This window comes from Gymnodraco acuticeps, unplaced genomic scaffold (genome assembly GCF_902827175.1).
Source record: "Gymnodraco acuticeps unplaced genomic scaffold, fGymAcu1.1, whole genome shotgun sequence".
NCBI classification, from domain to species: Eukaryota; Metazoa; Chordata; class Actinopteri; order Perciformes; family Bathydraconidae; genus Gymnodraco; species Gymnodraco acuticeps.
The window spans coordinates 2378325-2405320 of NW_022990693.1; the positions used below are offsets into that span (position 1 = coordinate 2378325).

Consider the following 26996-nt stretch of genomic DNA (forward strand, 5'->3'; position numbering starts at 1 on the left):
GACGGATACAGTTGAGGACACCGTGCTGCTGTGCCATCTGTGACGCTGAAGTGTTTTTAAGGACACTTGGGATTTCTTTCAGCTTTTATGGTAAAAGATTCCTGCGCTGGGGGACTCTTCTCTTTTCAGTCTTATCATCAGCTTTGTTTTCACTATCTCTTTTCACCAAAATACCATACCATAAGATTCACTTGGTCATTCAGCAGCATATGGCGGAGAACTGAAGACCACCATATTTACTAACTGGACATGTCCCTCCATGTCTAATTCATTGACTCCATCAACTAGTTAAATCATTGAATAATCTCTGTTTTGATGTTTTCTTCTGTGGTTGCTGTAAGATAAATAAGAAAACCTCCTCTCCTTGGCTTTCATATGGGCATTACTGCAGTAAGCTCCTGTTGCCTGACCATCACAACGCCTCTCTCTGCTCAAAGAGCGGTTCTGACCCAGGTCCACACGCTGCACTGAGGGCAGAGGGCCTGCTGTGAGGCCAGGCAACAGTCAGCAATGAGCATTGGCAGCTTCAGGACAGGAGTGTGTGAGAAGAGCTCCAGGGCGATGGAGCTGACCCCACAGACTGCTCTGTGTGCTGTCCAGTGGACAGAAAGTGCCCTGTCATTGCTCTACTAACAGCCAGGCTGCATTGTGCATAATGTCTGTAGCTGATGCAGCAGCGAGCAACTGAACCCATACCATTTTTGGATGAAAATGTATTTGTGGGTCTGTCTTAGTTTCTCAGATTAAACTTTCTCTAAGTTGTTGATTCACTTTATTGGCATGTTGTGGTATAGCAAATGGGAACTGCGAAGCATTTTGTGGGAACGCGGCCATCTTTGAAGGATAGCAACTATAGCAACATCATGTGCTGTCAACATCCATCAGCTTTCAGCTGTTTTGGATTCAAAACGAATAAGTACGGGCACAAAAATCTATTCCCTTACAGAGAGAAGAGCGTTCCTTTGCAAAATTCAGTTAATTAACGGTACCTATACTTACGAATGAAGAGAAGAGTGCTCTGATCACTGTTACTGATCTTGGCGCCCATCTGGTGTTTGGAGTAAGTGCCCACACCTGTTGGCAATCTGAAAATGTTAAATATTTAGAGGCCATTGGCAAGTTTACAAACAGGGAATACAGGACCTTCAGATGTAGAGGCCACAATCATCCAGACAAAAGTAGGATAGCTAATGTTGTGATAGCTGAATGCTAACAAAACGTTGGCTTATCATGCATTTATCTACCTATATTTATATATACTGAGATATTTCATGTATTAACTTTTTATTATTTGTAGTGGTTTGTATTACTGTAGTTCAGCAATTCTTTTCAGCACTTGCAGTAAACTATCAGCAGACCATGTGGCATATCTTGCAAATGTTTGCTATGACTCATGACCATCCATGTAGGAACATAATTACCCAAGAATCTCATAGTCCTCTTTTGTTTTATTTCTTGGTCGTGGTTTCAACTAAAAAGTGACGTGAAAAGGTTCGCTGCTTAGGTCGCCATACAGGTAAAGTCAATAGGTTCAGTTGCATTCGCTGGTATCCTCAAAGATGGCTGACGTGCTGGTAAAGACATCACATTCCCATTCCCTAAGATGTTACCTCAGCAGTTGGTTCCTGTTGTGTTTTGTGTTAGAAGCAGCTCTTACTTTATTTGTTAAATATTGTCAAAAGCCTCTGATATTATATAAAACATATAATATATTATATTTTCTGAAAAGGAAATGTTTTGATGTGTGAGGCGCAGGGGCTTTTAAATGGATCACTGATGAATCGGTTTCAACGTGTCCTCTTTTCTTTAGTCTGGAGGCTCAGAGCAGGAGCGTACCAAGAAGAAGCGGCGCGGGGACCGCTACTCTGTGCAGACCTCCCTCATCGTCGCTGCTTTAAAGAAGATGCTTCCTATCGGCCTCAACATGTGCTCTCCTGCAGACCAGGAGCTCATCAACCTCGCCAAGATCAGATACTCACTGGTACTTTGATGTGTTTGAAACCAACTCGCTGACTGTATTTTGCCCCAACATGACATCACTGGAACTGTGTCTTAGGGTCATTTGTTTGACTTTTTGATGTATGGATATTGAGTGAATGAATAAGTGATGAATTTCCCCCCAATCCTGGTCTCTTCCCTTGTAGAAAGACACGGATGAAGAGGTTAGGGAGTTCTTGACCAACAATCTGCATCTGCAAGGGAAGGTAGGTTCATCTTTATTATCGTTTTACATATTAAAGATATTACTTGTAAATATTTCTTCACACAATATGCATATTTGGCTTCAGGTGGAGGACCCCGCTATGCGCTGGCAGATGTCTCTTTATAAGGAGAATTCCGGGAAGGCAGAAGATGCAGAGGACCCTGAGAAAGTGGTAAAAAGAGTACAAGAGGTGTCGGCTGTCCTTTACCACATCGAGGTGGTGAGTAAAGACACAAGTTTCATTATTTGGAGCGCTTTCATGAAACATGAGGACTTATTCAAAGGAAGGATTGTTTCAGTAAACATATATATCTTGCTTTAGACGGAGCATCCCTACAAGTCGAAGAAAATGGTGTGGCATAAGCTGCTGTCAAAGCAGCGGCGCAGAGCTGTGGTGGCCTGTTTCAGGATGACCCCCCTGTACAACATCCCTGCGTAAGGATTCTCTTTCCTACTCCATTCTTTCTTTATATTGGCTGATTAAGAGATTACAGGACAGGTGAAGACAAACACAGGATCACATGCAGACAACATTTCTTTACAAAGTATGACAAATGACAGAAAAACTCTTGCTAACTTCACTGCACCACTCTATAGTAGTAAAGGGGCTGAAGGGCAAGTGATACATATTCTGGTGATCCATCCTAAGTGTGATCCAAGTTGTTTTGTCTCCTGTATTTTATGACTTAAGAACCAGAGAGATGAGAGGTTTTGATTATAAAAGCACATATATATATATATATGTGCCTTTATACTGATTCTATTGTATATGGAGATTAGAATTTACAACCATGTTTTTAATATTCTAAATAAAGAATGTTTTTTTTTGTTGAAACTTTGATACAGCAAGTGTGTGGTTGTCAGTTGGTGTAAATGGGTGAGGGAGAGGGGACTGGAGTGAGATACAATATAAGTAGGGCACATTTTTTTAAAAGAAAGAAAAATAACACTTGACATTAGCATTTACAAACGTGTTGAATTGCATGTCCCCCCCCACAGGCACAGGGCGACCAACATGTTCTTAGATGCCTACAAACGCAACTGGTTGGAGACTGAAGGTTACTTGTTTGAGGACAAGATGATTGACGACTTATCAGTAAGTCATCCTCCATTTTATTCTGAGATCTACAATTTGTGTTTAAGGATATCGTCCATTGTGTACGCTAGGACTTCTTATGATTCATGTTATATCCAATGACTAGAAAGCCTTGGAGGAAGAGGAGGAAGAGGAAGAGGAGACCGAGACGAAGCCTGACCCCCTTCATCAGCTGATTCTTCATTTCAGCCGCACAGCTCTCACAGAGAAGACGTAAGAGTCGTTTGCTTTTCCTGCGGCTAACCTTCCACCTGTTCCTCAGTGATGATTCCTGTTCTGTCTTTTTCTCATTGCAGTAAACTTGACGTTGACCACCTCTATATGTCTTATGCTGATATTATGGCAAAGGTAAGACAGTCAGTGAGCAGAAACTTACATTTGATCCACAAGAACAATGTTCTCATATGTTAATTGTGTGCTTTGCACTAAGGCTGGGCAATATATCCATATTATATATATCCTGATAAAAGACTACATATCCTCTTATACATGAAAACAATATCGTAATTTCCTAATATAACATAAGGGTTGTCTTATCTAGGCTGCATTTCCGTAAGGTGATACATTTTGGGGGATTTACCAATCTAGCTGTTGTAATATTTCATTGTAACACTTAAAAATATATATTGTGGAAGAACCAAAAGTCAATGCTTCAATATAGTTGCTACATCATGATATCAAGTTTTTCTCCACATCTATCAGCCCTTCTTTGCGCATGAAAGATTATAGAAGAAATAACATAACTGGAAATAGAATGACATTTCAAAGCAGAAAGCATGCTGGTATGCTGATTTTCTTTTCTTTTACCAAATGTAACTCAATGGAAAAAAGTATTTTTTGACAGACATGGATGTTGTAGTACCACCATTTGGCCACTATTTGATGCCTGGTTTAACAACATTTTAATTGTTATTATTTTTCATATACATGTTGTGCTTTGTGGAGTAAAGTGAGTGATCCTGCACTCCTTCCTGACCTGCCTTATTCATCCTTTCAGAGCTGTCACATTGGTGAGGAGGACGAAGGGGGAGATCAGGAGGGGGAGGAGCCAGCCTTTGAGGTGCAACAGACAGAATTGGTATGGGGGGACCAGGGGAAGGGAGACAGGGGGAGTCAGCGGAGAAGCAACTCCCCATCGCCACACCATGACATCACACTCGGCACAAACCCCCCACCACCACAACGTTTCTCTTTTTTCTCTTCCTGTCTTTTCTCTGTCCACTCACACCACGTGTCTACTTCCTGCTGTGGTGGACTGACCAGTGCATGCCTTTGCTGGACTCTGCCCACCAGTCGGATCAATGTCCATTTCCTAAATTGCATGACTTGAGTCCAGAGAGTCGGTGCAGCTAAAGACAACAAAATGAAACCAAGGTTGATGCTCTGCTAGGTGTTACATTTCAGAATCACAAATTCCAAGCCTGAATTTTAGGGGTCTAAACAGAAGATTACTGCAATCCTTTATGGCCTAGCGTGTGAGCTCAATGCTTAATATCTTAATACATTTAGCAGTAGGTACATTTTAAATTCAACATACTTGAGAAAAATGAAGTGTGAAAGAAAGTATAATTCCTGTGATACAGAGCTTAAAACCTAAGAATAATGCATCGCTGATGGAATTTAAAATGGGGCTTTGGAAATATGAAATATCAATCTCAATTTGAAATAAATGACAGCTTAATGTCTGTCATAAACAGATTTATTAGGTTTGAACATCAACAGAAATCTTAACAGTGCTTCACAAAACTTAAGTTAAACTGTATAGTTAACATTGACAAATTCCCCAGCTAATTGCAATGATCAAATCAATATTTAGTTTTGCTTCAAAGATCAGGCTTGGACCCTGTGATGTTGTAAATATATAGATCCATTGCTTTTCCTGGAGGACAGCATTACACCCATATGCAATCCAAATCCTTTAATTTACTTTAAAGGAATACTTAACCCCAAAATGATTAATTTGTGTACCTTGAATTTGTGAAGAAAACTTGCATTTCTTATCCTCTGTGAGGAAAGACTCCAAAAACTGTGAACATATTTGAATTGAAGTAAATGGTGCAGTTTGTTAACTTCAAAGCTATACCAAAACATCTGTGTACATATTTTAAATGTTCTCTGTTTTTGGATTCTCATGCAATTCATGGTAACACGGGTAAATCATTGATGCTCAAATGATCATTTTGGGGTAAAGTATTCCTGCAAGAACCCCTTTAATTAGTTCAATGTTCTCATTTAAGGTTACTTATTTAACTGAACATCATTATCTGGTACCTGATCTGTGCTCAGAAATGTAATGTTGTCTTCCAAGACTAAATCAAGCAGCTATTTTTGGAAACTGATGACAGTTATCAGGGCAAGCCATGCAGCAGGTGTCAGTAGAGGCAGCTCTCTGGTGCTGATGTGTTGTGACTGTGGTCTTGAATCCCCCTTCCCTGACTCACACCCTCTTGTACTCACCCGCTTATTAGGACAGACTCACCTGTTAACTCTAGTTTGAAATCTAACAACTGGCAAGTAACGGATTTTGTTTGTCTTTACTTTGATTTGGACCATGTTTCCCTCTCAGTGCTCACCAAGCACTACAGTAAAAGCCTGCACAGTCAGCCGTTCATACACGGTCCCAAACACAAGCACACTCTCTTAATAAGACACACAATCTCTTCTCAATCATCACAAACACACATACTCAACTCGAAATATGAGGACAACCTCTGTACGAAGAGAAAAGCTGCTCCACATTTTTTAAATCACAGTCAGGCTTATAAGGGAGGGGGGGGGTCTCCTCTTTTTGGTGCTATGGGTGGGGCTTCACGCATGGTGTGCGTTGGGGGCTTAAAACCTAACCTTTTTTGTAAAGACGATAGTTGTTAATAGCAGATAAACTGTATCATAAGTTTTAAATTTTTTTTTAGAATTGTGCTTTGCTGTAAAATAGTGCATAATCATTAAGAGGTATTAAGTTCTAAAAAGCCCAAAAATATAGAAGTATTCATTTTTTTTCAATGAAAACGTACAAAATAAAAGAATATATATATATATATTGACAAGAAGATAAATATACTAAAATCTTCGTACAATAATGACAAATTACATTATAAAAGAAATGTGTGCAGTATCTCAGTGGAATACATATCGTTTTTAAAATGGCAGCATTGTGCAGTTAAGTATAACAAAATACCGAGTAATTCGAGTGGAGAAGTGTTTCTTTAGTAGTAGCAACAAAATAAGTATGCTGTAAAACCACTATACTAGTCTAGTATTGTACAGTGTTTCCAACTTTTCAAAACAACTACAATTTGTTTAATTTTAAGTTTATTAAAACCTCAATATCCAAAACTTATGATGCATTAAATAAGTACCTCTGCCTTTTTTTGAGGTTGAGGTTTAGAGATTTGTTAGAGCTAATGTCCCGTGACAGAAGCATGATGTAGCAGCAGGTTAACCTGCTGTTGAAAGCAGGGTATGCATGCTGTGTGACTCAAACGACTGCTGTTGGATCCTCGTAAGAATGTGTGAAATGTGTGGTATGCCATTGGAAGGAATGTTCACTGCCTTTGGAAGAGCTGGAATAACTGTGTCCATCACTAATACTCAACGTGATCCATTGGAAGAGAATGTGTATGTGTGTTTGTGTGTTCAGGTATCCCTATTTTGCGATAAGAGATTTCATATTTTAGATTTGTCTTTTGTATAATAAAAATTGCCACGAGTGCAGCAAGAACAAATATTTGTATAATTTAAAATTAGGTTTATTCAGGACCGTGATGAGAATCGTCTAACATTTTATATCGTAGTGCCAAATTTGACAACCACACCATTAGAACAGGCTTGAAGAGATACCGTCTGTAATGTGTATAAATTCTATTAATATCGTTGTCAATTAAAAGCAGAAAGCTTAAACCCTAGATATCTTGCTAGGGCTGCACAAATAATTTTAATTTCATTTAAATTGCAATATGGACTACCAATATCCAGTAAGCTAAATCTTTGGTAAAAGCTAAATAAGTGAAAAATATCTAAAATAAGTATTGTGAAGCTGTAGAGAATTCCTGGCCTACAAATGGTTTTCTAGAGACTTACAGTAATCCATATTACATACAGATCCCTATTTAATACATTTTTCATTGATTATGTTACTGATGTTTCAAAAGTGTTAATTTCCTCTAATATCACAGATCTTATCGCAATTACAATATCATTAAAAAAGTTATTGACAATTTGTAAATGTTTCCAAATCGAGCAGCAAATATATCGTTTCATAATTCATCAGCTCTATCTTCATTGGGAACGTCTCTCTGTGCAGTCCATGGATGGCCATTTCTAGAATTAAATTGTGAGGTTGTATGCGTGTTTGTGTGCGAGTGAGTGCGGGGGGCAGTGCAGTCCCGGTTGGCAGGGTTACAGCGGTGTTCCTCTTGCTCTGCTCCACAGGATAAGGAGATGGAGAAACAGAGACTTCTGTATCAGCAGTCCCGTCTGCACAACCGCGGGGCCGCAGAGATGGTTCTGCAGATGATCAGTGCCTGTAAAGGTAAATGGGGCTAGAATCTGATCAAAAATGTCTTATTTGAGCTGTGTAACTATTACATGAGGAAGCCCTGATCTGCCTTGAGATTATGGTGATATAGTAGTTACGGTAACATTCAGCACAGACAATTGAAAGCTAGGATGATGGTGTCAACTTCAGATACTAAACAACAAATGATGTTGTGGTCTTATCTGGCTCTAGGAGTGTTATTATTACATTGCGGAGTCGAGACATCATTCTCCCAGTTTATGTTCTTATGTCGTAAAATCCCATCAAAGAGCAATATGACGCAGTCCTGTATAAACAAGATGAAGTTTGATTCTTATTTTGGTTTCCAAGTTGTTGCGCCTAACTGATGTCTTGTCTTACTTCAGGCGAACCTGGAGCCATGGTTTCTTCTACTCTTAAAATGGGAATCTCCATCCTCAACGGAGGCAATTGTGATGTACAGCAGGTACATGACATAAATCTAAGACAATCATATTTCAATTAGAAACTGTAACAAATAGGTTTTTTTCACTACTCACCATATTAAGATTTGATGTTCTATGTTTCTGTGTGTGTGTGCAGCGGATGTTGGACTATCTGAAGGATAAAAAGGAAGTGGGATTCTTCCTTAGCATTCAGGCTCTCATGCAGACCTGCAGGTCTGTAACGCGTTTCTGTTGTTAACCTTTCTTTTTTTGACAATGGAAGTTATACTTCACTCACAGCATATGGTCCCTAGAAAAGACTGCTCATTAACAATTTTATAATAGTGTCAAAAAGTCCCGTACCTTTGTCTGAGCAGTGTCAGTCACCTCCAGTGTCCCAAGATGCGATCCTGTTCGTGACTCCAAAATGTGGTGTCCCCTAAAGCTTAATAAGTTAATCGAAGCTTATGTATGATAAACTGAGCCTGGAATATAAGAATACATATTGACTGTATTAGCTATACTCATCTTTGAGAAGGGCTCATTGTAAGTCGAGTTTGTAGGATAGGACTTTATATTGTTTAACTGACTGAATATTTCATTTTGACAGCGTTTTGGACTTGAATGCTTTTGAGAGGCAGAACAAGGCTGAGGGCCTTGGGATGGTTTCAGAGGAAGGCAATAGTGAGTATTTTCAACAGCTTCTTAGCATCAAACACTATCTGAACACTTGTCATACAAACTCCTACATTTACACACAAACACAGCACTTTCCTTTTGTCATACTTCATTGTCCCTTGTTTTGTGATATAATCGGACATGTTTCAACTTCCAGTGTGAAGTCTATTCTTGTGTGTATCTGAGTGTGTGTTTGTGGATGCCTAGTTGCAGGTTTGTTTTCACATGAGCGTGTCCAAGTTTGAGCATTTTGAGTATTGATGTATGAAAATGTTTATCATCCACTGACAGCATCATGAGATTTCTGGACTCACTGTGTCTCTTTGTCTTTCTCTCCCCCACATCATTCATTTTGCCCATTTTCACCCTTTACCCCTCACACTCATGTTTTTCCCACCGGTTCTCAGATAAGAAGCTAGAACGTGGTAAATGGTCTCATATATTTACTTTCTATCTTTTCCTCTTTCTGTTCTCTCTGTCCCTTTTAGCTGTCAATCACCTGACTAGGTGTGACCTTAATATGCATTTCATTTCACACCCAAGAGCCCAGTGAAAGCAAATGTTACAGTCACTTATCATGGTGCTGCTGCGCTGTGTCGCTAACTTATTCCTCTAGAAGTGACTGTAAGGTCTGGTTTCTCACCTTGAGTGTTTTCTCGCAGATCTACTGTAACTCTGACACTGTCGTTTGACGGATTGGAAAGGAAAAGCAGTAACCTCATTCTTCCTCTCCAACTCCTAAAATAACATATAGAGCACTACACTGACCTTGTGTCCTAGAAAACTCTGAAATGAATTGCAACAGCAATAAGGAATGTTTCTCTTACTTGCATCTATCAACTGTAGTTGGTTCTACCAAGTTTGGCCAACACAGCTAGACTATCTGTGTAAAGCAGGGGTGGGGAACCTTTTTCCTCTCAAGGGCCATTTCAATTTTTACAATATCCTCCGAGGGCCGTATACAAGTTATTGACCTCTGCTTAAAAATACTAAAATCACAGATTCATTTGGCCTTTCTTTCATGCTGTGCAAAGAAAAAACAACCTCTTAATCTAGATATTTTACTATGACTCGCGCATGCATGCACGTGCACGGTTGTGGCATGACCACCAACACAGAAAGATATGGACACAAGATGTGTGCAAAAGTATTTAGTTTCCTATTCATGTGGACATGATTTAAGTGGGGGGGAGCTAACCTCCTCTAGGGGGGTCCGGGGGGCATGTTCCCCCGGGAAGATTGTTTTTTAAATGTTGAAGTTAAAAGCATCAATCTGGTGCACTTTGAGAGCAACATTAAGAGATCTATGGATACATCTCTCAACACCCATATGAAACAGAACTGTAAGCAGATTTATTTTTCTTTATGGATATTTTACAAATCACTCTCCTTTCAAACTGTATTCTTGTTTATTAATAACTTATTTTTACTGTCATATAGTATTTTATACTTGTTTACTTTATTCTCTTATTTTTTTATAACTATAATGATCATATAAAGATGTGCCTTTACCTCACTGGTTGTAGAAAAAGCTTCTTATATTCGTTAGCATAGCTAGCTAACCAGATGCTAATAACAACAAAGGTATTGACTGTATGATCAGTATGACAGATGAACAGATCGCCACTGGGCTTTCAACTAAAGACACAGACACGCAGAAACTATAGGTTACTTACGTAACCCCAGTTCTCAGAGTAACATGAAGTGAGATGTCTCACTATGGGATGCGCCTCATCGCGGAGCAAACAGAAGCATCAATCTCATTACGCCAATCCTGATTGGCTGGTGATCTTGACGTCAGCGTCAGGGAATTCACCCCCTATAAGTAGCTTGCGGCACAACGCATGCGCCATTCAAAATAAGCATCTCTTCTCGCTTCACCATAGCAAGGAGGGCCGTCTGGTGAGACATCTCACTTCATGTTACTCTGAGAACTGGGGTTACGTAAGTAACCTATAGTTCTCATTCATAACACTCCGTTCGATGTCTCACTATGGGAAATTGTAGCTCCCGTATTGTCAGACGAGCTTATCTCGAAAATCACCAAACCAACCAGAACTTAACTCTGACTCAACCAGGTGCCCAGCACTGCTTGAGTCACACTGGGAGCAGAACGTCCAGCCTGTTAAGAGGCGGACAAAAGTGAGCGGCGAGGACCAGCTCGCCGCTGCACCAATGTCTTGGATTGGAGACATATCCAGGATGCAGCCAGACCCTGAGTCGAAAGAGCTCGCGGACCCGAGGGTGCCTGCGAACTCTGACTTGTATGAGCCCCAAAGCAATTGCTTCCACAAACCAGTGGGAGAGCCGTTGCTTAGTAACAGGCTTGCCCTTATAAGGGTTAGCCCAGGACACAAGGGGTTGGTCATTATGACGAAGCACCCTTGATCTGTCCCTGTACGTGCGTAAAGCACGGGCTGGACACGGCAAATCCGGCCGCTGTTCCCCGGAGGAATACAGTGGCGGGGAGGATGCCTCAATGTCAATTGTGGTACCTGAACCAACCGCCTTAAGATAAAGGCAGGGTTGGGCTTCAACCACACTCTGTTTGCCCTGGGGCGAACTGAGTGCATGAAGACTGTACAGATAGTGCATGAGTGCCACTGGCTCGCTTGGCAGCTGCCAGGGTCAGCTTCATGTCACACTGTATTCAGATTGTACCACTCACGGGCCAGGCCCATAGAGCCAAGCGCTCTGGGTGTGGGTGAAAGATCGCCCCCCCCGCTTGGGACAGTATGTCCCTGCGTAGTGGGAGCTGCCATGGCTGCCCGCACAGCAGCTGATATATCTCCGCTAGCCAGTACATAGCTGGCCAGTGCGGAGCTATCAGGATAAGTGTGTGGCATTGCTCTCTCACTCTGGCCAGAGTTGGGGGTATCAGAGCCAGGGGTGGGAACGGGTACAGAAGGCCCGGGGGCCAATCGTGCGCGAGTGCATCCACCCCTAACGGTGCATTTAGATCGCGCATCGAAAATAACAGCTGACACTGAGCGTTGTCTTTCGATGCGAACAGATCCACCGCGGCTCTGCCGTAACACACCCACAGCTGGCTCACAATCCTTGGATGTAGAGTCCAGTCTGCATAAAGTGGTATACCTCTGGACAGTAGATCTGCCCCGAGGTTCATCACTCCCGGTACGTGCGTCGCTCTCAGAGAGAGGAGACGTCTACCACTCCATAGGATCAGTTTGCGCGCCAGTGTGTGTAACTGGAGAGAACGCAAACCCCCTTGGCGGTTAATATACGATATTGTGGTCGTATTGTCTGTCCTCACAAGGACGTGATGTCCCCTGAGGAAAGGCAGAAAGCGTTTTAGAGTGAGAAACATCGCTAAAAGCTCCAGGTAATTTATGTGCGCCCGCTGGAGGTCTCTGCTCCAGAGACCCCTCACCGGGCGACCTTCATAAATACCTCCCCAACCTGTCAGACATGCGTCCGTGGTGACCACTTTCCGTGAAAAGACAGCACCCATAGGCACACCTCGTACTAGAAAAGTCGGGTGCAGCCAGTGGCGCAGTGCCATTACGCATTTCACAGTAACCATCAATCTCCGCGCGGGGTTTAGTTTTAGGGCGGCCACCCAGCGCTGAAACTCCCTCATGTGTAAGCGTCCCAGTCGTACGACCAGGATGGCTGACGCCATGAGCCCCAGCAATCGCAGGCATGATCTGAAGAGAACATGTTTGCGCAGCTGGAAAAGAGCGAGACAAGCTCTGAAAGCTTTCACTCTTTCCGCTGACAAGCGAGCTGAAAAGGGCACCGAGTTCAGGCGTAAACCCAGGAAGAGTATAGTCTGCGCTGGGCACAACATGCTCTTCTCTGTGTTTATTATGAAACCCAGGTTGAGCAGGTGCTTTACGAGGACATTTGTCTGCGTAACAGCCTCCTGCTCCGACTGTGCGAGAAGCAGCCAGTCGTCCAGGTAGGTCGCCAGGCGAATACCCTGTTGTCTTAACGGGGCTATCGCGGCTTCCGTACATCGTACAAACACCCTTGGACTGAGAGACAGACCAAAGGGGAGTACTCTGTATTCATAACAGATCCCCTGAAATGCGAATCCCAGATATTTCCTGTGTGGGTAATATACTGAGATGTGAAAATACGCATCTTTCAGGTCGACTGATGTAAACCAGTCGTCTTGTCGCACGAGCCGCAGCAGAGATGTGTGAGTGAGCATTCTGAACTTATATCTTTTTAGATATTTGTTCAGAGCCCTCAAATCAAGTATTGGCCGAATTCCGTTCCCTCCTCGTTTGGGAACGAGGAAGTACTTGGAATAGAAGCCGCCCTGACTCTGCTCGGCGGGTACAATAGATATAGCCCTCTTTTCTAGGAGAGAGAGAATCTCTCTCTCCAGAATATGGGCTGACTCTCCTCGGGCCTGCGAATGCAGAATGCCCGAGAAGCGAGGGGGGGTGACAGCGAATTGGAGTCTGTAGCCCCGTGTTACTGTCTTGAAAACCCAAGCAGATGATGTGAGCATCTTCCACTGCATGCTCCTTAGAGCCAGTGGAGATGTCACGTCTCTTCCCCTCTGAGTCTCTATTTGTTGTGTTATGGGGCCCTCTAGTGTCTGAACACAGTGGTGCCCCTTTTCGACAATCCCCACCGACACTGCGCATGCGCATGACGGTGGTGCCTTCACAACCCCAGCCGGCACTGCGCATGCGCGTGGCGGTGGTGCCTTTAAAGCCCCAGCCGGCACTGCGCATGCGCGTGGCGGTGGTGCCTTCACAGACCCGCCTGTAATCCGCCTTTTGAGAGATGCCGTAGCTGCTCTCAGAAGGGGAACAGTTGACGGGCTGTTTATTGGTTTTTATTGTTTTTCTTATAATTTTTTTGAGCTGCGCCCTCGGCCTGAAGCCTGGATGCGTCAGCGGCAAATGTTTTATGACAGAAAAATCAACAAATGTGTGACGTGTTTGTGCGGACTTGAGGATGGTGTTGAGGCATCTCTCGAGGCGGCGGGAACACATTTAGAGCTGGGGAACCGTGGACTTCCAGCTCTGTCACAGAGGGGAGAAGGAGGGGCTGTCACGCCGCTCGCTTCTTCTTCCTCGACTGCTGGCCGAAATTCCGGGTTGGCTGCGCCTGAGCTGCAGCCGGAACCGGAGATTTTCTAGGCCAGCTCGCCCTCGTCTCCAGCCTGGGCTGGGGACTCGGGGCGGGCTGCGACCTCTGCGTTTTCGGTGTTTTAAACCGAGCAGGGATCGAGGCAGCTTGGGCGAAGGAATGCTGCTGCGAAGGCAGCGGCTGGACCCTTCGAGGGAGGCAGAGGTGGAGTGCCTCGTCCTCCTTCTTTTTCGACTCACACCTCCTTTGCATGGAAGCAAGAGCGGAGCCGAAAATTCCCTCGGGAACGATGGGCATATCCAGCACATCCTCCTTTTCCCGGTCTGGGAGGTTGGTGAGGTTGAGCCATCTCGCTGTTTCCTGCACCACCATGATCCCCATTGCCTTGCCCGTGGCCTGGACGGCGCGGCGTTGGACACGAAGACAAATGTCCGTGACCGCTGCCATCTCGTCCAGAGTGGCTGCCCCCGGGTTACCCGACAGGTCCTCGCAGAGCTCCGCTTGGTAAGCGGTTAGCAGCGAGGACACATTTAGGGCCCTGGCGGACAACACTGCGGCTTTGTATGGCCGTTCAGTCATTGTCGACTGAAATCGGTCCGACTTTGCTGGCAGCGTGGTTCCTGCTTGGTGACGGGCCCATCCTCGGTAGGAGGTGGGCCGCTACCAGCGGTTCCATGGGCGGAATGCGGAGCAGGCCGAGCTTCTCCATTCCGTCACAGTCTAGGGAGGAGGCACCCTGGATTGGGACCTTGTTGCTGAAGGGCCGGTCTCTCCACGAGACCGACACCTCATCCAACATCCCCGGGAAGACCAGAAGGAGTTGCCTCTTTGTCCGCGCTGCTTGGGGAAAATGTTTTCCTTCGTAGCGGGACCTGGAGGTCTCCTTGGCCATTTCAGGCCACGGGATGTCGAGTCTGGCCGCGGCGCGTTTACACACGGCCTGCAGGTCCATGCTCAGACAGGGCGAAGCTGGTGTGCTATCGCCCGGGAGAGCAGCCCTCGCTCCAGGCTTTGCAGCCTGAGCCGATGACATGAAGATGTCCTCTTCATGTTCATCCGACTCGGACAGGAGGAACACCGAGGTGTCCTCTTCGTCCTCATCGTAGTCCAGCTCGAGGACATCCTCCGCGGGTGAGACCATGGTGAGGTCTAACCGCGAGCCCCAGCTCGGTAAAGCGTGGGGTCCCGTTCCCGCGTGTCTTGCCGTCACCGGGTCCCGGCCTGCCAGGGTTCCGGTTCTGCAGCCATCGCAGATAATGAGCCCCAGACCGACACGGAGAGGGGTTCACTCTCTGCGGCGGACGCCCCCGCGTCTTGACTGCCGGCCGGCAGGTCAATGGACATGGGGGGGTCCTGCTCCGACAGGCTAGCTTGGCGTGCTAGCCGTCGGCGGAGGCTCTTCACGGTGAAGCGGACACAATGTCCGCACGAGCCGGGGTTGTCGATAGCGCCTCGGGCGTGTTCCAGCCCGAGGCAGGACGAGCAGACCTGGTGTGTGTCTGTGCCCGAGATCTTCAACCCGCAGCCACAGAGTCGAGCCACCGAGTCCCTGACTCCTCTGGTGTGAGGGAGAGAGGCGTCCATCTTGTTCGCCTCGTGGCGTGGAGAGGACCCGCTCTCAACAGGTAGGTTGGGAGAAAAAGGTGTTACCACCCTGTCCTTAATCTGGAGAAAAGGACGGTGTGGGTCTTTTATTCCCGGAGAATACTGACTGGTGTGACAGTATGCTCCTTTAATCCTTTCCTCCTCCGTGGGGAAGAGAAAAGAAAAAAACGTCCTCGCTACCGTGGTGTCGGTAGTGAGGGAGCGAGCTAACGCTAGCTTGAAAAAATCAGACCTACCTTACTTTCCGGGGAAAGAGAACGGCGAGGTCGATTTCAATACTAACTGGCGTTAGTATTACCGTCTTCCTGCGAAGCAGAAGGAGTAGCCGGCGAGCGCCCGTCGACCGAAATGGGTATTTGGGTTCAGTCTGTGGACCGTTAAGCTTGTTCGGCTACTATAGAGATGTGCTCTGAAGCGAGAAGAGGTGTTTGAATGGCGCATGCGTCGTGGCGCAAGCTACTTATAGGGGGTGAATTCCCTGACGCTGACGTCAAGATCACCAGCCAATCAGGATTGGCGTAATGAGATTGATGCTTCTGTTTGCTCCGCGATGAGGCGCATCCCATAGTGAGACATCGAACGGAGTGTTATGAATGAGAACTGCGGCATGTGTACGGCTCCTTATCGGTACTGCAATTTCTGGAAGTGCCGGAGTGACGTTCTGGTGCTCTCAGTCAGAACTGCACCCCTGTCAGACGAGACATATACCACGTGATGACACGTTAGGCTCGTGTTGTGTTCAAGGACCCTGACCTTGGCTAGGAAAAACAGGCACTCGCTTGTTTAATTTTTTTGCGGTCTAGATTTCTCACATTTTTTCTTTTTTGCGTGTGTTTATAAATTACCTCGAGGGCCGTACCAAATTGTCTCGCGGGCCGTATACGGCCCGGGGGCCGGAGGTTACCCACCCCTGATGTAAAGCTACCCCAGAAAAATCCTACAATTCCCAAAAATGTCTATTTTAATTTAAGCCTGCTTTACCACTGATAGTGAGGGCTCTCTTCTCTTATCATTTGTCTCGTAAATTATCATACACACAGATAAGCTTCAGATAAGATGGTTATAGTTGGGAAAATACTGTCAGGTCAACAGAGTAAAATACAGGGTGAATTGCTACACAGAACAGAACATTCCAGTACATTCTACACATTTAAATATCATGTTCGTAGTACAATACTCTCTGCACATGGTAGTGAAAACTGTTTAAGAATAATGCAAGTACAATGAGTTAATGCTGAATCATGTACCCTGTAATTATGGATTTTGTTCTCCAACTCTGTGTGATCACAGCTCTTTTCTTGCTCCAGATACAGGATTTTTTTGTTTATTGTTAAAAGAAAATATACAATTCTACAGCTTTGCCACTTTTCGTTTTGTTTATTTTCTGTAATGATTCAAACTGAGAATGGCTGTGCATGTTTGTTCAGCTTTCAACCAGCCAGTTTATGACATTGTAGCTAATATAAATAGATCTTAAAAAACAGGCACATTTCATTTACCATCGCAGCAGACTGCAGAAACCCCACAATAAACAAAAAGTATAAGAAACTGCGGGGAGAGCTACAAAGGATAACAGTTGCCATATTCGCTCTCTTCTCTCCACCCCTTGCGCTGTGTCTGTCCCTACTGTTAACCCACAGCCTGGGATTTTTCAACCACTCTGCTGCTTCACGGAGATCTCTCAGCAAGAGGTTGAGGACATCACCTGCAAGATGAAACCCTCCACCTGCACACGATACCCTCTACCCACAGCCCTTGTCAAATCGAACATCTCGGCTATAAGTCCCATGATCACCGACGTCATCAACAGCTCCCTCAAGGCTGATCATGTTCCATCGGCTCTTAAAACTGCTGTCATCAGACCCCTTCTCAAAAAACCCACCCTAGACCCAGATATCCTCGCCAACTACAGGCGCATCTCCAACCTCCCATTTCTAGCCAAGGTAATGGAAAAAGTAGTTGCCGCCCAGCTTCAGGAACATCTACAACTAAACGGCCTCTTTGAAAAATTCCAGTCCGGTTTCCGTTCCGCCCACAGCACTGAAACAGCTCGGGACAGGGTCACAAACGACCTGTTGATGGCAGCTGATACTGGATCCCCATCTCTCCTAATCCTCCTGGATCTGACTGCAGCATTCGACACTGTCGATCATAACATCCTCCTTTAGTGCCTCAAACACACCATCGGACTCTCTGACTCCACCCTGAGCTGATTCCAGTCCTACCTGTCTGGAAGAACAGAGTACGTCTCCTTGGGAGGTGCGAGGTCCCAGACACACCCTGTCACCTGTGGTGTCCCTCAAGGGTCGGTCCTTGGGCCCACTCTGTTCACCCTGTTCACTCTGCCCCTTGGCCGTGTCATCAGCCAGCATGGAATATCATTCCATTGCTATGCTGATGACACGCAGCTATATATAAAGACAGACCCTATCCCACATGCTTCCTCACTGTCACCATCATCGTCACCGTTCCCATCAACATCCCTTAACACCTGCATTGAGGAGATAAAGGCTTGGATGCAACAACATTTCTTGCAACTTAATAGCTCCAAAACAGAAGCTATTTTAGTTGGCACACCAAACCAGGTCCAGTCATCCCCCATAACCCACATCACCTTTTCTGGCCAAAACATACCCCTCTCCACATCAATTACCAACCTGGGTGTAAGATTTGACAGACATCTGACCTTTGACACCCACATCAAACACCTGTGCAAAACCTCCTTCTACCACCTCAGGAACATTGCAAAACTCCTGTCAGATGCAGAACAACTGGTCCATGCCTTCGTCTCCTCAAGGCTCGATTACTGCAACGCTTGTGAAGGTAAACTTCTGTTGTTGCAATGTTGAGGTAGAATGAAGGAGTCTGGAACCGTCGTTAGCCAAAAGCACTGAGAGTTTTATTGGAGAAAGTACAGACAATACGGCCGGGAGATCATCTTAGTTTCACACATGTCCAGTGCTCCGCCAAGATTATCTCTGAACCAAAAGACACAAAACATCTAACCAACACGAGGAGAGGCGGGCTCCCAGAAAGCCCGCGTATACCTAATCAATAGCCGATGCGAGACAATGGTCTACTTGTCTCAAAGAGATCCAGACAAGCCTCAACCCCCCCACGGATATAGGAGAAGCGTTTGACCTGTGACCTCAACCCACAGAGGAGTCTTTGAGTGACTACAAGCAGATGTTTGCAGTATCACAGACTCTAAGGAACCATAAGAGACTCTATAAACAGATCAGATTAAAATATTCTCTTACAACGCTCTCCTCATCGGGACTCCTAGCGGGAGCCTTCAGAAGCTCCAATACGTACAGAACAGTGCCGCTAGGACCCTGATGAGGGTGAGAAAATACAACCACATCACACCCGTCCTTCATTCCCTCCACTGGCTTCCTGTCTCATTCAGGATCGAATACAAGAATGTATTATTATTATTATTATAAAGGAGGGAACCCTCACCCAGGATGGACAGACTTGCCTTCAATGTCATGTATATTCACATTATGTAGCATCGGCCCTTTGGCGATTTGCCATTTCCGGTTTTATCGCTTTTGTCTTTGTTCTTCCGGTTTAACACTAGCAGCATTGTAAACAATGATTTGTATTCGGTATAAATCACAGCTATTTCAAATTGACTGGCAGGAGGACATAGAAATGGCCCAAAATCATTGGATGAGGATGTTTTTAATAACTCTGTAGTGTCCCGTGGTGTTGATGAACCCTATGAGGAACCTACAAGAAGTACCAAAACAGCCGGTCGGACTGCTTACTTAGGCTCATGTCGACATTTTATAATAACTCTCACTGCCAGAAGGGTAGACAAAGGTCCACAGTGTTGACATTTATAATTTAAAAAAGCTAACTTAGAGACCAGCATCAATTAACCTGTCAGTGTGCTTTTCACTAGCTAACTATACCTATTTAACTGGCCAACTTTAGCTATCCAGCCTAGAGAATGTTAGCTATTTAGCTAGCGAATGTGATGTATCTATCTATCTGTCTATAAATAAAGTTAGCTAGCATTCCCTATCTATCTACCTAGTTAGCTAGCTAACATTCCCTATCTATCTACCTAGTTAGCTAGCTTACCTATAGCTAGCTAACTAACAAGCTAGCTAGAGAATGGGTCTTTCTCAATGTCTTCCAAGTCACTTCCTTCAGAAGCTAGGCAATAATCCTTCCTGGCATTCGGAAAACGAAGAGTGGAACAGGCGAGCAAGTGTGCAGGTGTGTGTCATATGAGAGCCCCCGCCTTACATTTTCCGCCACAGATTTGGGGAAATTGGTCTGTGCGCAAAGCATTGTGGGGATTTTAAGACCGCGGAGTCTACACCAGGCGCGCCGGATTCATTTTAGAAGTGAGGGGGCCAAAAAAAGTGCGTGTGTATGGCCCAATCCCAAACCACGCCCTACACCCTACCCCTACACACTCCCCCTCCGTGACGGAGTGAACTCCGTGGAGTGACACATTAAGCTCCCTCCTGTCAGATGGAGGGAGTAAACACAGCGGCGAGCTTTGGGACGACCCTCTCTCTGGCAGAAACAGGAAATGCCCTAACTGTATGTAGGCCTAACAACGGTTTCAAATCAGCATCTCTTTGACAAAAAATGTAAATTAATAACTCAAATAAAACTCCAAACATCTTTAATTGTGTTACTTTTTTGTAAAGCTATTTTAGTTTTAAACCTGATGTTTATAATTTCTTAGTTTTTGCAACAGTCTGTAAATATACACAACTTTATAATAAAATGCACACAATTACCTTTTTCTAGACTAAACACAGGTTTGATCCTAAGTTAAAAAAATATGAGGTTATCATGAGGTTGTTAACATCGCAATTTATCACTATCGTGGTTTTGCAAATAATTAACCACTCTCTGTTTTTGTACCATTCTGCGTTGAAGTAGGCCTACCTTCTCTTTGCCCAAATAATCTACTAGCGGTCTCCTTTTTTCCGATAGTTAGCTGTACAGCTTTACCCCATACTTGCCAACCCTCCCTCCCGATTTCACTGCCCTCTCCCGGTTTCCTCCCAGGGTCATATTTCTCCGCATTTCTCCCGATTTCTGACAAAATCAGATTTACTCAGGACTGTTTCCACTCGGACTTTAATACAGCTACACCATTGTTTGGTTTCCATGGTAGCGCGTATCTTTAGCAGCGTGCGCAACTGAAAGTCTGAGAGGGTGGGGAAAATAGTCACAGAAAACAGAACAATAATTGACAACTCTGCTCACTCCTGTCCTTCATATATGCTCCATAAAGGATGGAGCTACAGGCCGCAAGGCAGTGCCCTTACAACTACAATAGGCATGTTAATGTTAATCCAGCTCCGGCGATCCACTAGCACCCCTCCCCCGCTGTGGTTTTGAAATGCTCCCGATTTCTGAGGTCTCAAGGTTGGCAAGTATCATTCATATTTACCCGCCTCAATGTCCCGACAACAAACCTCCATGCAGTCGGAACCAGCCTGTTTCGGTTCAACAACGGCGGCGGTGGGGGCGGCGGCGGTTTTGACAGTTTCTGCGGCCGCAGAGCTGCTGCTTACGACGCTAAAGTTGGCTTCCGATTCAGAGCATCCGATTCGGCAGTTAAGGGGAAAGTTAAGGGACATTTAATTGACAGCGCTGAGTGAACAATCCTCCGTGTTTGAACCTCTTAAATCGCTGCATAGACGATTTATTTGGACTGGATTATCCCAGAGACTCTAAAGATTCTTTATAACACGGTTTGAGATTTGTGAAACCTTAATTCTATTTGTGAAAATTAAAAAAAGGCAGCAGACGACGTCGTTCATCTGGCTTCGCTGTTTGAAGAAGGTCCAGGCTCCGGAGATGTGGATGTCAGGGATGTGACCTTCCAGTTGTTCAATTTAAGTTTAGATTGACTGTATTTAGTTTTCTTCTGCGCTGGTTCTTCTGACATGTTTGCAAGTGTATATATTCTTTCTATCTCTAGGTTAACGGCTGACACACACAGAACAACGTAACAAATAAACAAATTAAGCTTTTTTTATTGGTTGTAATTTACATGGATACATTAGAATGGTGTGACAATGTCCTATTTGATTGGGTTAAAATGTAGGCCAACATATTCTTCCTGTTATGTCTGCCTGCTTTATTTGACCTAATGCAAAGTGACCTGCTCCATCGAAATCAGTCGCATTGACCCGAAGACACATTTTGATTCCTAGCTTTCTAATGATATCAGGATTGTTTTTGTAGGCTACTCCAAATATTAAGCAAAATATGTCACATTATATAATGACTGTTACAGAGTCATCATTTTGAGAAAAAGGCCTTTAAAGTGTTCTCTTCTCTGGATCGATCTGATTGATCATTAGCGGAGCAAATGATCAAAATACTACGGAGGGAAGATATTTTAGTTTGGATTACTGCACTCACGGGAAACACCGGCTGTTGTTATGCCTGTTGTGACGTTAAGTTACTCCGTTCTCCGCTTGTAATTATGCCGTTACAAGCTTCAAAGTTGTATTTATCATCTGAATTTGCTGAAACAAGTTTAATATTCTGAAAGCCAAGACTTTGTTTATTTGAAATCAGATGAAAACAAACTGTAACGGACCCTGCCGTGTTATCTATGATTACTATACGCTTACATTCATAATGTCAGCGGGAGGGAGGCTACGAAGGCTACGAAGTACGCCGGGCTCGGTAGAATTCCAAGTATGCTGGACATTGGAACAGTCCTTCGGCGGCACTCGATGACATAGTATGCTTGAAATAGTGGCTCTGGAGCAGCCTTCCTCGACATTGAGAAACACCCAATGTTTGCTATCTAGCTAGTTATCATCAATTATTATTTAACACCCTATGGTTAGACTTGCAGTGTGGACTTGTCTCTACCCTCAGGCAGTAAAAAAAATATATAAAACATTGTTGGTGTGGTTTTTAAGCTGACCAAGCATTCTCATACAGCCAGCAGCAGCAGCAGCAGCAGCGCCAAACATCGCTGTACATGTTCAAATTTAATTAATCACATATTGGAAATAGAAATAGTTGTTTTCGTGCCTAAAGGCCAATAGCAGCATAAGGGGCAGCGCTTGTTTCCATTGACTGGATGATCTATCCAGAGTGTCACCTTTGTTCGTTTCATGAGCACTTCTGCTCAAATGTTACACAATCATTAATATCATTCTATGCAGTCCTTTAATATCTCACTTGAACATTGATCAATCTTGTGATCCTATATCTAAGAATACATTTTCAAAGATCACTACAGGAACTTCCCTTTATAGACACTGACTATCTGTGAAACTATTTGGCACATTGACCACACATGTTTAAGTTTTATTTTAGGTCCCATTTATTTCCCAACATCCGTGCTTTGACAAAGCTTCTTGGAGTTTGCAGTAGATCTGTCCTGCATGACGGTGTGCCTTCACATTTTTTTTCTGTGCTCACTGTTTACATCTGTATGTTTTTCCTCAGTTGTGTTGTCTTTGAAATATATACATATTTAAATGTGTATTCCATGGTTTCCTGTCTTCATATATCTGTATTTTCTATCTCCATTTCAATGTGACGTGACCCGTGGTTGGACCTGCTGTCCATTTGAGTTTTGTTGAAATATGTTTTCTGTAAAAAAGTGGTGCTAGAGAGAGGTACAGTTTAGGGGAGGGAAGCAGAGTGAAGCCTCAGCTACCCTCTCCTGCTGACAAATGGTCTTTACTCACATTCACTAACATATTCTAATGAAAGCAGGGGAGTAATATGAAGTGATACTTACCATTTGTACTCTTTGTTTTTGGCAATTCACGTGTGTACATTCAAAGACTTTACAATACCATTACACTAATTATTCCCATCACCACATCTATTGATAAGGTTTTTACTAATCGACAATAATTTACTACTAAATCTGACACTGCACAGAGCATTGTGCAGTGTTTAGTGTGTATGGGTAGAGGAGTAATATTAATTGGGATTACCATAACCACTGTTTCACCATTGTTAATAATTAAATAACTCATTTAATGCCTTTTCTAATCTGAATAATTTGTATTCTGTTTTAGAAAGTCATTTGGTTTCGGATTTAGATTTATTTTTACTTAAAAATAACAGTAAACTGAAGTTCCCAGTTTGTATTTATTTTTAAATATTCCGTAAGAAGTTGACTTGTCTATGAAACTGCTAAAATAATTTTGCCTCATAGGCACAATTATTAAGCCTGTTATGATGGATACAATTGACTTGTTAGATGGAGACATTTACCAGTGTATTGTTTTATTGAGAGAACGTTATTGCCACTTTTATTATAAAATATTTGTTATTGACTTTTTATGTATATAACTGTCATATCACTGCGCTCATATATGATGTATGTACACAGTGATGCAGACACATTGTTAAGGCTGTATGATAAAATACACTGCTATTCCCTTTAATCACCTAATAACTTGTGCCGTTTTCTGTTTACAACTGTGTATTTTAACCGAATAGCACAGTCCATGAGCAGTTTCATCTTTCCTTTCAACAATATTGTAATGCATTTCCTGTGTTCCTATATCCAGATGAGAAAGTGATGGCTGACGATGAATTTACATGTGATATCTTCCGCTTCCTGCAGCTTTTGTGTGAAGGCCACAATAACGGTGAGTGACTACCAAACACTGGGGGTAAATGGTAAATGGACTGCACTTACAGTATATAGCGCTTTTCCAGTCTTTTCAACCATACACAGGGAATATACATACGTACAGTTACAGTATATGCATATACAGGTTAGCATTCACCCATTCACAAACACTCATACAGAGGAAGAGGCTGCCACATAAGGTACCACCTGCTCAGGAAGACCCTAACACGCAGACACGTGCAAACATTGTTGGACATTGGTAGCAATTTGGTGCAAGGACACTTCAACATATTAATTGCAGGGGCTTTGGATCGGACCACCAACCCTCCTATCGGAGGACGACTGCCTACCTCCTGTGAAAAGTGCTCACTCATATAACTGTACTGTAAATGATGCTAGTCCAATTTTGGAAAACCCTCTTTTGAAGTGCTTCATGTTTCTGTTTTTCAGATTTCCAGAACTATTTGAGAACTCAGACAGGCAGCACCACTACCATCAACATCATCATCTGCACTGTGGACTACCTGCTGCGACTACAGGTCACTGATAGGAACTCTGACATCACTCCTACTGACTCCTTTTTTAGCTTATTATTGTCAAACGTTAATTATATTGGCCTACAAATATTTAATATTTTTAAATTGCCGACTGGTGTAGACACTAACTCCAAACACAAGAAAGGCAACGACATCAGTCACGGTGATCGGGCCATTCTTCAAGTACAGATTTCATATTTGACTTTATTTTTTTTATAATGCTCCTCTGTTTTTGCCCAGAGCTTTTTTTTTTTAGGTCAGCAAGGGCATAACAATAGTTATTTAAAAAATATATATGTGCTTAAGTGGCTCTTACATACTGTATCCCTTAACCTCATGCACTGAAAATGTATTTTAGAAACCAATTTGATAGATTAAATTCAATGTAACACGTTGTGTTCCTCCTCCCAGGAGTCCATCAGTGACTTTTACTGGTACTACTCAGGAAAAGACATCATTGATGAGCCTGGTAAGAGGAATTTCTCCAAAGCAATGTCTGTGGCCAAACAGGTCTTCAACAGCTTGACTGAGTACATCCAGGTAAGAATGAACAATAGATTATTTTAATGTTGAATGTTTGAATGTTAATACAAAACATGATTTGTAGACCAGGGGTTAAATTAGCAGTTTGTCACTGCAATGCTAACACCCAATTGTTGTAGGATGGAGCCTGAATACAACATGTTTAGCATGTTCCTCAAATTATGGGGGACATTTGCCTTTCGATATTGCAAAAGAAAAAGGTTTAAATACAGCAAGTACAATCATAAGGGATGATGGAGATATAGGCAATAGGACATCTCAATAAACTATCCGAAGCTTAAGAATGTGGGCCCAAACACGAAATGGTAAGTTTTTTAAATATAAATTACTAACACTTCTAGAATTGGAGAGAGTTTGTGTATTTTACAGAAACATTTACAAGCTAAAAGAAAACTAACACTAGCCAAATACCCTAAAAACCAACCAAATCTAATGCTAACTAATAAATGATCCCACCTTTGGTTTGAATAGGTAAAATAAACAAAGGTAATTGATAAAAAGGATAATGATGGTAAACTAAATGCACTTTAGAGTAAATTAAAGTTGAATCTCGTCATTTTATGTATTCTAGCTTTGACTTTTTGTGCTCAACGACTGCTGCCTTAAGCTCTTTTTAAAGACACAGATAAAGGTATTTTTATGGTGTCATCAATCTAATTCCATAACCTAGGACCTCTGCAAACCATACTGAAGCTGGTACTTTTAAGTTCACATCTCTTACCCTTTATAAGATGCTTTTTTTTGGTCCTATGCAAGGGGAAACAAGTTGGGATAAGTTCATAATATAAGTATTACTATACAACCTACTTTCATAACCAAGTCATACTAACAAGCCATCTGACAAACCAAAACAAGACACTATGGTCAACTAAAAGAACATTATAAAGCTAGATTTCAAACTAAAATATAAGCTTTTCTTTCTGAAACATTTACTTTGAAACACAAGACAATGTTAAAATATATGTCCAAACATGATGACAGCACTGTAATATCCTCTCCATTTCCAGGGCCCCTGCACTGGGAACCAGCAGTCCCTGGCTCACAGCAGGCTGTGGGACGCGGTGGTGGGCTTCCTGCACGTCTTTGCTCACATGATGATGAAACTCGCTCAGGTAAGAAACAGCCAAGACATAACCTCATTTTTTAGCCCTTTTTTTTTTTAGCATTAAACCATTCTATTTCTTGTATACTCCAGAATAATTTCTGTAGAGAATTCAGATCTATTCAGATTTCAAATGATCCAAATAAGTGTTGTATTACAGTTAAACATAAGATGAATTTAAAGCAATTTTCAAATATAAATGTATACATTGTATCCTCTAGTCTAGTCCATTTTGAGTATACTAATTTTGTGAACTGTCTCTCTCATGGTTCCTGCAAAGTAAAGTATGTATTTATTTGATTATTCTTTTGTTTAATTAATAGATTTGTTTGTCTTAACCATCTTTCCCCCCTTCTTTCCTTTGACAGATTGTTTCTGCCTCTTTACTTTTTTTGTTAAAGCAAGATAACCTCAGATTACTGTAGGTAACAATTTACTAAGTCAACACAGCATTAAGGGTTTGGATGGAATACGGTCCAAATGATACGATATTAAGTACAAATATTCTTTAACATGTATTTGTGATGGTATTTTATTAATTTCCAAGTGGTCAAAGTAACACCCTTTGGTTAGCTTCCTTTTTAACATCACACTTGGAGACAGCCGTATTTTTTGAT

General features: G+C 43.1%; 1 protein-coding gene across 1 annotated transcript in view; it reads left to right on the forward strand.

Moving 5' to 3' along the window:
* The window catches only part of ryr1b (ryanodine receptor 1b (skeletal)), a 145672-nt gene that overhangs the window by 97123 nt on the left and 21553 nt on the right, over positions 1-26996 (forward strand). The window contains 17 exon segments of the mRNA XM_034230545.1: positions 1811-1981; positions 2145-2204; positions 2289-2423; positions 2526-2638; positions 3203-3299; positions 3406-3512; positions 3596-3647; positions 4297-4359; positions 7731-7830; positions 8202-8281; positions 8398-8474; positions 8851-8924; positions 9326-9343; positions 24134-24214; positions 24649-24737; positions 25146-25274; positions 26285-26389. Of these exon segments, the coding sequence (XP_034086436.1) occupies positions 1811-1981; positions 2145-2204; positions 2289-2423; positions 2526-2638; positions 3203-3299; positions 3406-3512; positions 3596-3647; positions 4297-4359; positions 7731-7830; positions 8202-8281; positions 8398-8474; positions 8851-8924; positions 9326-9343; positions 24134-24214; positions 24649-24737; positions 25146-25274; positions 26285-26389 (1551 nt within the window).